We start from the raw sequence: 12,887 nt of genomic DNA, 5'->3' as shown, positions 1-12,887 counted from the left end.
GTATTGTCAGTAAAAAAAAATTTGAATAAATATTTTTTTATCCATCTAATATCATTATTTATTAGGTGTACATAAAGGAAATAACATAAAAAAAAATTATATTTCCCTGATAAACAAAATATTAAGTTTCATTAAAAATAACGTCTAAGACAAACAATTTTCATGTTCAAATAGTTATTAACAAGGTAAAAATCATACATTTATTGTGAGATTTTATATTTAAGCTAAGGAACATATATGATTATGGAGTTTTGACATTTTTTTTTTAAACATTTTGAAATAGGACTTTTGAGCGACTAAAATAACGTTTCAGACCACTGTGCGCTGCAACGAATATTTACGTGTGGACATCGGCCATCAGCGCTCACATATATCACATATATGTATATCATTTTATATGTAGAACCTATACGTCATAAGCTTTCTTATAATTTATAAATAATATATTTAATTAATAACATTTTATTACCTAATAATATTTATTAGACGATAATATGCATTATATATAAGCTAGAATTATACTAATAGGAATAAACGCCGTACTTCTTGAAAAATACAGCAAAATACAAAAACGGTGGTCAATCGAACAATTTAGAATTTTTTCGTGTAACGTAAGTCACAGATTTTATATGAAATTTCGTGATTAACGTTACTTACTTTTCATACATGCAACGGTATAGAATTATTTTGTTTAACGTAAATCGCCGATTAATTCTAAATTGTTCGATTGACCACCGTTTTTGTATTTTGCTGTATTTTTCAAGAAGTACGTTGAACGAAATTTTTCAACACGACGTTAATCAAATCGAGTTTGGTGATGCATGCGCGCGTTACGTCAAAATAAATTAAATATATCGATATACACTGAAAATGTGCCTCGATGACGATTAACGTCGTGTTGAAAAATTTAACGTAAATCGCCGATTTTATGTATAAACTTCATAGTTGTCCCTTGTCTTTGTAACTACGAATGTATAAAAGGCCATATTTTTTAATCTCACGGTCAGTGTACACTTTGCAGTTATACCGGACACACGCGTTTTCAATAATCTTTCAATATGCCTCTCGTTATGCAACGTTTCACCGATGATCTTAGGTTTTTGTGTTTCGTCGATCCGGTGACCGGTGAAATGTGGACGAAGGGTAATGATGTGGCCGATTTTCTCGGTTACATTGAACCAGCTCAAGTAATTGATGAACTTATTCAGAATGAAAATTGTAAACGACCATTAAATGACATAGTAAATTGTTCTACCTTCAGGGAGACTCCATCAAACTGGCAATCTAATCAAATCATGATCAACGAGGGTGGGATTTACACCTTGATAATGTCGTCTTCGTCGCCAGAAGCGCAACGTTACAAGGATTTTGTATGTAACACGGTGTTACCGTATATCTGTAAAACGGGTATGTATGTAACAAGACAGCAAGAAACGACTGAATCTATGGATGTCGACGACTGAAACGTAAAATCTTTACAATCCCACACTGTCTCAAATATGAAAACGCAAGAAAAGAAAACAATTTGAGCACCTTAGGACCCAAATCTGAATCGAACAAAGAAGTAGTACGTTAATTTTAAAAAAAAAATCAAAATTATATAAACTTATATAGTTGTATAATAATTTTTAAAAAATATTGTAATTAAAAAATAAATGTAAATACACTTTTTGCTAATAACCTTTATTGTTGAATCGTTATTATATATTATTCAATAAAAAAAAAAAAAATAGAAACTGAATTATTCTTTGCCGATCAAAAATCACCGTCATCGTCGTACATTTTCAGTGTATTTCGATATATTTAATTTATTTTGTTAGCTTCGTCAACGTGCTGGTAACGACTATATAATAATTAAACACACGTTTTGTAATTGACTAAGAACATTTTTTTTTTGGCGTCGTCGACAATTACAATATTTTAACACAACCGTCGGTGTGGAATGCTTTTTTAAATTTTACGACAAACGTTTTAGTCGTCGAATTTAACGCTTAAAACATTAACACCGGCTAGCAATGAAGTATATTCAAATATAAACACTTTTCGCTAATAACCTTTATTGTTGAATCGATATTAAAATATACATTCTGTACAAAAAATAAAAAAATGAATTATTCTTTGCAGATCACGTTCAAAAATCCCCATTATCGTCGTAACAATATTTTAAGACAACCGTCGGTGTGGAATGCTTTTTTAAATTTTACGACAAACGTTTTAGTCGTCGAATTTAATGCTTGAAACATTTACACCGGCTAGCAAGTAGCAATAAAGTATATTCGAATAGATTTATATTATGTCATTCAACGACATTGCAGCCACCGAATTATCGGATCAGAATCGACAAAAGGCGTTGTCGGATCATTGTAGCGGCACACGAGACGGGCAGCTCTTGAGCGATACACCCGTAACGTGGAACTCCAAGGAGTCACTGGAACTATGCCATCTGCGCGCTAGATCCGTCGTACCCGTAATCGATCACATCTGCAGAACGTAATTCGTGAGAATTTTTACGAATATACAATCTATTGAAGAATATTATAAAAGTTGAATGCACAAAGTGGTTTTTCACAGCTAGGTATTACGACCGCTCTTATAATATCATAATATTGCGAGGGAGTAACGTCCGGCACTGGGCGCACGGGACATCGGACTGATCACTGACGTCGGAGTGTCACCGTGTCGGACGCGCGACGGCATCTCTGGCAAAAACAACGGAGGAAAGAATATATTTTAGAGTTTAGACACAACAAGAAGGCGGTACGTAACGTGCGCGTGCATCGTGCGTGCACGAGTCGTCGTCGTCGTCGTCGTCACTATACGGCGTTATGAGGGCGCACTAGTAGACAAAATATGGCATAAAAACATTGTTTCGTAATTCCAGGAATACGGCTTATTGAAGCGTTTTACAGTATAAATACCTATTACAAAAATTGTAGAGGAGAATTTTTTCTAGAAACGTAAGAAGCCCGATTTTCGATATTCTTATTAATTAGTAAAATAATTAATTGATAAAAAGTTTAAAAAAACTTGTTAATTTACCATGCGATATTGGACGATTGGAACAAGATATCAAGAATCGGGCTTCTTACGTTTCTAGAAAAAATTCTCCTCTACAATTTTTGTAATTGGTGTTTATACTGTAAAACGCTTCAATAAGCCGTATTCTTGGAATTACAAAACCATGTTTTTCGGTAAAAAAAAACATTTATTTACGCTCGTCATGTGCTGCGCCCATTATAGGCAGTGGCAGCGCTCGATACTAGGTGTTTATACCACCACCCCGCGTGCGATAACAGCAGTACCGCACCATAGGTCAAAACGGGTTTTCTATCGCAGCCGTGCGCCCGTACATAGTTTATAAATAACCCAGATAAGAAAATGATTATTATATTATATTTCATGACAAATATTATTTAATTTTGTTCGGTTTTATATTTTGTATTCGTATCCGAATTTCATACCTACTAATAAAAACTATACTTTTGTTCTTCAAGTAATACGGCTTATTGAAGCGGTTTACAATAAAACTACCTTTTATAAAAATTGTAGAGGAGAACTTTTTTAACAATCGTAAGAAATCCGATTTTTGATATCGTATTCCAATCGTCCAATATCACATGGTAAATTAACACGGTTTTTAACTTTTTATCGATTAATTATTCAACTAATTTATAAAAATATCGAAATTCGGGTTTCTTACGATTGTTAAAAAGTTTTTCTCTACAATTTTTGTAATAGGTAGTTTTGCTGTAAACCGCTTCAATAAGCCGTATTACTGGAATTACGAAACCATGTTTTTATGCCATATATTTTGTCTTCTATAGTGCGCCCTCTTCGTATTCGAATTTTATACAAATAAAAACTATACTTTTGTTCTTCATGTAATACGGCTTATTGAAGCGGTTTACAACAAACTACCTATTATAAAAATTGTTGACGAGAACTTTTTTAACAATCGTAAGAAATCCGATTTTTGATATCGTATTACAATCGTCCAATATCACATAGTAAATTAACAAGGTTTTTAATTTTTTAACAATTAATTATTCAACTAATTAACAAAATATCGAAATTCTGGCTTCATACGATTGTTAAAAAAGTTCTTCTCTACAATTTTTGTAATAGGTAGTTTTGCTGTAAACCGCTTCAATAAGCCGTATTACTGGAATTACGAAACCATGTTTTTATGCCATATATTTTGTCTTCTATAGTGCGCCCTCTTCGTATTCGAATTTTATACAAATAAAAACTATACTTTTGTTCTTCATGTAATACGGCTTATTGAAGCGGTTTACAACAAACTACCTATTATAAAAATTGTTGACGAGAACTTTTTTAACAATCGTAAGAAATCCGATTTTTGATATCGTATTACAATCGTCCACTATCACATAGTAAATTAACAAGGTTTTTAATTTTTTAACAATTAATTATTCAACTAATTAACAAAATATCGAAATTCTGGCTTCATACGATTGTTAAAAAAGTTCTTCTCTACAATTTTTGTAATAGGTAGTTTTGCTGTAAACCGCTTCAATAAGCCGTATTACTGGAATTACGAAACCATGTTTTTATGCCATATTTCGTCTTCTATAGTCCGCCCTCTTCGTATTCGAATTTTATACAAATAAAAACTATACTTTTGTTCTTCATGTAATACGGCTTATTGAAGCGGTTTACAACAAAACTACCTATTATAAAAATTGTTGACGAGAACTTTTTTAACAATCGTAAGAAATCCGATTTTTGATATCGTATTACAATCGTCCAATATCACATAGTAAATTAACAAGGTTTTTAATTTTTTAACAATTAATTATTCAACTAATTAACAAAATATCGAAATTCTGGCTTCATACGATTGTTAAAAAAGTTCTTCTCTACAATTTTTGTAATAGGTAGTTTTGCTGTAAACCGCTTCAATAAGCCGTATTACTGGAATTACGAAACCATGTTTTTATGCCATATTTCGTCTTCTATAGTCCGCCCTCTTCGTATTCGAATTTTATACAAATAAAAACTATACTTTTGTTCTTCATGTAATACGGCTTATTGAAGCGGTTTACAACAAAACTACCTATTATAAAAATTGTTGACGAGAACTTTTTTAACAATCGTAAGAAATCCGATTTTTGATATCGTATTCCAATCGTCCAATATCACATGGTAAATTAACACGGTTTTTAACTTTTTATCGATTAATTATTCAACTAATTTATAAAAATATCGAAATTCGGGTTTCTTACGATTGTTAAAAAGTTTTTCTCTACAATTTTTGTAATAGGTAGTTTTGCTGTAAACCGCTTCAATAAGCCGTATTACTGGAATTACGAAACCATGTTTTTATGCCATATATTTTGTCTTCTATAGTGCGCCCTCTTCGTATTCGAATTTTATACAAATAAAAACTATACTTTTGTTCTTCATGTAATACGGCTTATTGAAGCGGTTTACAACAAAACTACCTATTATAAAAATTGTTGACGAGAACTTTTTTAACAATCGTAAGAAATCCGATTTTTGATATCGTATTCCAATCGTCCAATATCACATGGTAAATTAACACGGTTTTTAACTTTTTATCGATTAATTATTCAACTAATTTATAAAAATATCGAAATTCGGGTTTCTTACGATTGTTGAAAAAGTTCTTCTCTACAATTTTTGTAATACGTAGTTTTGATGTAAGCCGCTTCAATAAGCCGTATTACTTGAATTATCGAACTATTTGGGTGTGATAAAAATACTAATTATTGCGATATCGGAATAATTAATAATTATATAAAAAAAATTAATATTAAATGTCATATAATAATTATATTATAATAGTTTGAATGAATAAATTATTATTACAATAATTAAAATATAAACTATGGTATCGGAGTATTTTGTAAAAAAATAAACAAAATTAATTCGAATGTTATAACATTTATTGAACGTATTGTACACAAATTACAAATATTTAATTATTACTATTTACTAACGAAATGTCATATTATAATCGTTTAAATTACTAAATAATTACATAATTATTAACTGTACAAATAACTATAAATTATTATATAAATATTAAAATATTAAATAAATTAAATATTAAATACACATAAATCATTTAAATTTCTAAGACTTATATATAACAAATGCGTGGATACGATAAAATCTGTATTCTTAAAAAATAAAGTATAACTACCTACTATTAGTATGAAAAAATGTATAAGAGATTTAAATTTACATGTATAAATGTAATTATAAATTATAAAGTAAAGTTTAGTGTTTTGGTGGAGCAATAGGCACAGGACAATAGCCTAAATTTATATTTTCTAAAGCTGAAATATTTTTTTTTTTTTATATACAGAATTTTAGACTCGCGTATAATATTATAACAGCTATTATAATGATTAAATATTTGTTTGTATATACAAATTCATACGTCTTATTTAATAATATTGAATTTAGTAATTCATCTTGTGTATTTAACTTTGAAATGATTTTTAAAAAAGCTTCTTTGTCGAATTTTAAATTTTTTATTTCATCTAAATGAATTGGTTTTGGATAACGTTGATTAAGTGTAATATTGCAACATGAATCATTTAAAATACTTAACTCTAAAGGTAGTGTTGCAAAAGACGATTCTACTGTTTGCTCTGTTATTAATACGCCTTTAGAAGTATGAGCTTGACACCCAGCTTTCAGAAATAATTTACCAGAACTTTTCAATGTAATTTTACGAATAAAAGATCGATTATTACAAATTATTGTAATTGTTGTAGGCTTTTCACACACAAAGTACCAATTATTTTTGAAAAACGATGGGTACCATAATTCTTTTTTAAATTCCGTGATATAAGTATCACATTGCGTAGGTTTAGTTAAAGAATTTTTTAATATTTCTGTTACACAAGTGGGATCAGTATCACTATTTATCACAATTAATATACAATAGGTACACACGTTACACCTATGTGTATTGTATTGTTGTTTATTTGTACATTATATTATTAACCAAAAACAAAATTATTATATATTGTATTATATCTTATGTTATATTATATTATATCTATATAAATCTTAAATATTATTATTTCATTAAATTTTTACAGTTTCTACAAAGAATGTTTACTACCGGAAATTGTAAACCCGCAGTATGGAAAGAGACTTTTGGTTACCGATATTAAAGAACCGGCTCATATACTTGACAATATAAAGAATAAAAAACAGAAATAATAAATTATCTATATTAAAAAGAACAATATACATTATAAAAAATTGTTTGTTATATATTATATTTACGGCTTTATTAAATGCATTGATGAACTCATACCTACAAGTTTTTACAATAATGTATTTATGATTAACTGATTTATTAATATCAACTTCATATTTAAAACATAACTAATGAATACGTGTATAGGAGAATAATCGTACTAACTATCGTACGAAAAGTACTTCAGGTTACCTAAAGTTAAAACGTAAAAGACGCAACATGGTTACTAAAAAATGTATTTAATCTTATTATTGTATGTGTATTTAAAAAGTATTTAGATTACAAATGTAAATCAAGCTATCTTGTTAAATTTGTTGTAATTTATGTATGGATACACATATTTAAGTTAACAGGAATCTTTCATTAAAAAGTAAGTCTAGCGAGGATCGAGCGCGCGGCGTGTACGTACATTAGAAATACACGGGTGACAATTTACGCAATGGTCAATATTGTATGGACCCGCTCAACTAGACTGTTTGTGAAATAATAATGCGCCTCTCCTGCGAGTACGCCGCGTGAATCTCGCCACAGAGACATGGGCGTGGTTACGTCCAGCCGCGACGGCGGCGATACAGCGCACAACGCCATCTCTGGAGCGTTACATACGTAACACTTTTACTATTGCACACTCTAAGGTATTGGTCACACTACACCCGATATCGGCCGAAAAACGTTCGGCCGAATATATTAATTCAATTGAATCTATTTATAATGGTCACACTAGTTCAGAATAATTCGGCCGTATACGACCGTTAACGGGCAAAAACAATATTATTTGTTTTTATCGGCCGTTTGAATCCGAAAATGGATATTTCCTGCGCATCGTCTACCAATCCGAAATAATACCAATATAGTTGAACAATTATTATTATTAGTATTATTATTCATTTACATCAAACACTAGTAAGAAGACGGTACGTCGTACGTCGATAGTTTTGTGTTTCATTGCCTGTGTTTTATTTAAAATACGTATCTTTGAATTTTGAAATAATGGTTGATTGCGAACGACTAATTAGTTTAGTTTTTGAAAGAGAACCTATATGGGATTCTACAAGCAAAAAACACCATAATAGAGATATAAGTATATAACCAGGAAATTGTGGCAGGAAATTGAAAAAGAAATGCAGGTCAAAGGTAAGTAAATATAAAAATGTAAATACATAAATTTAATTTGAAAATTAATAAAATATTGTAATTGAGATTATTGTTTATTATTATTATTATTAATATTGTGATGGTGGTAAATCTGAATTAAATTTGATAAATAGATAATAAATAAAATACAAATTTAGGTTATGAATAATTATATAATATTATTATAGGTACAATTTAACAATTGTTACTTTTATTTTATAGCTCCAACAGTTGTGAAATAATCTTTAAAAGTATCACGTATTATGTATGCTTCCGTTCTTGATCTGTTATTGCGTCTAGATACTGAATGTGTTTCTGAGTTTATAGTTGGGTCACGACGAACCTGCTCCAGTAGTGTTTCATCTATACCTTCTTTATCGATGATAATATTATGCAACAAACATATAGTCTTAATAACTATATCAACATGTTCCGGGTTCATTTGAAGTTCGGTTTTTAAACATCTCCATTTCGATACCAAAATTCCAAAAGTGCATTCAATCATACGCCGAGCTTTGCTCAAACGGTAATTAAATGTTTCTTTTGCCGAATCCAAATTTTTATCGAATGGATAGGGTCTTAATAGATACTCGTTCAGTGGATATCCTTGATCACCCAATAGAACAAATGGCATTGGAGTAGTTGTGTTCGGTAATGGTCTGTAATTAGGTACATTAAAGGATTTAGCTTCCAAATTTTTAAAAATATTTGATTCGGTAAATATTCCACTATCGCTCTGTCGTCCGTATGCTCCTATATCAACCGATATAAATTTATATTTGGCATCACAGACTCCTTGTAAGTGGACAGAAAAGTAACCTTTGTAATTATAAAACATCGAACCAGAGTTATTTGGGCATTTTATACGAATATGTTTTGAGTCAATACATCCAATACAGTTCGGGAATTTCCATAGTTTCTCAAAATCATAGGCAATTTGTTCAAATAATTCAGTGCTTGGGAACGGCATATGAATGCTAGAAAAAACCTCCCAAATAGCATTACAAGTCTCGTAGATAATTTTACCAATTGTATTATGGGCCATACGGAATGAAAATGACAACGCTCGATAAGATGTGCCTGTAGATAGATACCTAAAAAATACAAATAAATAAACATACATTTCCTTGAAAAAAAATAAGCAATTATTGGCAAAACAAATTAAAGAACTTCTAAAAGTTTCAAGTACCCAGGAATAATATGTTTATGGCAATACTAAATTTGAACTTGAAAAAATAAAAAATAATGATATACATTATGCATGTACATTGTACATGCATATATAATATTATGTATTTTTAATGTTTAAACTGCTATTGTACTTAAAAATTTGTGTGAGAAACCTTGTATTACATTTTTAAACTTTTTTAACTTTAAGAATAAATTTTTTTTGTAGTTTTAGATTCTGAGCGGAGCAATGAATTTATTGATTTAACAATGATGATGTGTGTTATTTATTTAATTTTTTTAAAAAAATTTTTGTGTGTGTATACGATAAGTATAGTCGAAATAATGTTTCGGTTTCAACTTCAGTATCTTGTTCGATGGGACCTTTTAAAAATTGCAATTTTGAGTATTTTATGTCTATGCAGATTATTCCACGAATCTACTCAAAAAAGTACATTTAAATGATTAAATCTTTATTAAATATTACGTAATTATTTATTTTCATGTGTGCATGCATTTATACATGTAATATACTTACATTATACTAATTGCAGATCACAATGGTTAGACTGAAAAGTTTTTATGATATAAACCAAATTATTTATTTTTTTTTTGATTGGTGGTGTGGAGGTAAATGTTTCAAATAAAAGAAATTTTTACTGGTTGTTTAATTGGCATTATCTATACATGATAAAATTCGATCAAAATATTATCATTTGTTTTGAACTGTTTAGGGACATTTTCAGTTTCCAATTTTATTAGTTTTTTTTTATAAATATCAATAAAATTTTATGTGTTGGGCCAAAAAGCCTTCAAGACTCCTGATATATTGCTACAATAGTATAGTTGAAAATATTAAAAATACATAGACATTATTTTTTTTATAAGAATTTGAAGTTCAAAATATTGACAATATTTATCAAATTTAAAATTTAATAATTATTTTGTAATTACAAATTTATAAGATGTTCAAATTTTGTAGTTAAGGATTGAACATTTAAAACAAAGTTCTCCGTAGGTATAAGTAGTTATTTCCATAATCAAAAAATCTAAAAATATACACGAACACAGTTTTTTTTTTAGTTATTTGAAGTTCAATTTTGAACGAAATTATGTATTAAATAACCAAGAATAATGATTTTACTTATTTTCTAAAATTTTATAATATTAATTCAACTTACCGCACGGATGCCGTAAATAAAAACAACTAAGAAGTAATAAAAATACAAATATAATATAATATAATTATAATATGTATAAACATTTAGTAGGCTAATTTTTTTTTTTTTTACATAGGTGACATTTTAAAGACTAAATGGGCAAGTTTGAGAGATACATTTAGGAAAGAATTTAAAAAATTAAAACGTCCCACAGGATCAGGATTAGAAGAAGAAGCTGTTGAATCTCAGTGGAAATATTTTGAGTCGTTATATTTTTTAAAGGATAACATAGTAGAACAATCAAAAACTCATATTGATGAACAAGAGTGCTTTCCAAATTCACCATGTAATTCGTCCATTGATGGCGTGAATGATTTTGATGAAACAAGTTTTTCTGAAAAACATACTGAAAATCCATCGTCTGGTATTTTATCTTTTGAAGAAGGACCATCATCAAAAAAAAAGAAGGGAAGAAATGATGTGATGCAAGATTTACTAGCAATCGAAAAACAAAAACTTCTACAGTTCAATACGATACAGGCAAATTCACAAAAAAAAAAAAATGATGAAGATGAAGATTTTTATTTCCTTATGAGTTTGTTGCCTCATTTAAGAGAAATACCAAAACACAGAAAGTTAGCTGTAAGGCTTAAACTTCAAAATGTTGTAATGGCAGAACAAACTGAAAATACCACTGGATCAAGTAATACTTTTACTCCTTCAACATTCTTTGTCAATTCATCGATTCCCTCATACTATATGAATCAGCCCGAATATTCTTCATCAAATTGCCAGTCTAATATTAAGAACACTATTCCTTGTGGTCAAACAAACTTAAATCCTACAGCTGTAGATAATACATGTTTATCTTCTTGGCAAAACATTAATAACGAATAAAAAAAAATGTATATTTTATAAGCAAGTTAATTTTTTACTATAATATTAAAAAGGTATGTATTATTTTTTTTTAAACTGAAAGTACGAAACGTTGTTTTTTTATTAAGTTGTTCAATAAAAGTTGTTTTCATTATTTTATTCTTATCAATTTGTTCAATAAAACTTTTTGTTCAATAACTTTATTCATGTTATATTAAATTTGTGTAAAAAAAAAAAACGTAATTATAGCCTCGGAAAATTATAATTATCTCATTTCATATTAGTTATTTTATATATTAATTGAAAAATATTAAGTAATGATTACCTATTAACAATAATACTAATACTAATATAAATAATAATATTTACCTTAAAGTTACTACAAGTCTTTCTTCTGGAATTATACATTTTCTGAAACTGCAATACTTTTCTATGTATGGACGATTTTTTTCCAAAATATAAAAAAAGGTTTCAGGTGATACCCTCATATATTCAAAAAATTTGATTGGCTGTTTTAAAAGTTGTGGGAAAAGCGTGTGAAATTCACCATATTTTTCCCTTTCTTCAAATATTCTGTTGACCCACCATTGCCTTTGTACTTTTTCACTGAACAGTAAATACTTTAGAACAGGACTGGTTTCCAAAAAATAAAGTTGGTTGATTACTTCCATTTCATACAACTACTGAACAACGAATGAGGCATATTACAATATATTCAAACGGATGTGTATATTCGACCGATGACGGGTGTAGTGAGACCAGAAAATTCGGCCGATAAATGAACCCGAAAAATCGGACGAATTTGACGGTCTCGAATCGGCCAATATCGGGCGTAGTGTGACCAATGCCTTAATGCAGTGACGGAGTTGCGTTTATTCCTATTAGTATAATTCTAGCTTATATATAATGCATATTATCGTCTAATAAATATTATTAGGTAATAAAATGTTATTAATTAAATATATTATTTATAAATTATAAGAAAGTTTATGTATAGGTTCTACATATAAAATTATATACATATATGTGATATATGTGAGCGCTGATGGCCGATGTCCACACGTAAATATTCGTTGCAGCGCACAGTGGTCTGAAACGTTATTTTAGTCGCTCAAAAGTCCTATTTCAAAATGTTTAAAAAAAAAATGTCAAAACTCCATAGTCATATATTCATATGTTCCTTAGCTTAAATATAAAATCTCACAATCATACATTTATTTTTACCTTGTTAATAACTATTTGAACATGAAAATTGTTTGTCTTAGACGTTATTTTTAATGAAACTT

At 29.0% G+C, this 12,887-nt stretch overlaps 2 protein-coding genes across 2 annotated transcripts; one reads left to right on the top strand and one right to left on the bottom strand.

Moving 5' to 3' along the window:
* Positions 1 to 8,609: 8,609 nt before the first annotated feature.
* On the bottom strand, positions 8,610 to 9,443 carry LOC132946744 (putative nuclease HARBI1). The gene has a single exon (XM_061016808.1). The coding sequence runs from the start codon at positions 9,441 to 9,443 to the stop codon at positions 8,610 to 8,612; it is 834 nt and encodes a 277-aa protein (XP_060872791.1).
* A 1,402-nt stretch (positions 9,444 to 10,845) lies between these two features.
* On the top strand, positions 10,846 to 11,716 carry LOC132937489 (uncharacterized; the record flags this gene model as incomplete). Its single annotated transcript, XM_061004311.1, has 1 exon — positions 10,846 to 11,716. A coding segment is annotated over one exon (777 nt), but the record flags the coding sequence as incomplete, so codon positions are not given.
* Between the last annotated feature and the right edge of the window lie 1,171 nt (positions 11,717 to 12,887).

This window comes from Metopolophium dirhodum, chromosome 1 (genome assembly GCF_019925205.1).
Source record: "Metopolophium dirhodum isolate CAU chromosome 1, ASM1992520v1, whole genome shotgun sequence".
Classification (NCBI taxonomy): Eukaryota; Metazoa; Arthropoda; class Insecta; order Hemiptera; family Aphididae; genus Metopolophium; species Metopolophium dirhodum.
This window is presented reverse-complemented; position numbering and strand designations above follow the sequence as displayed.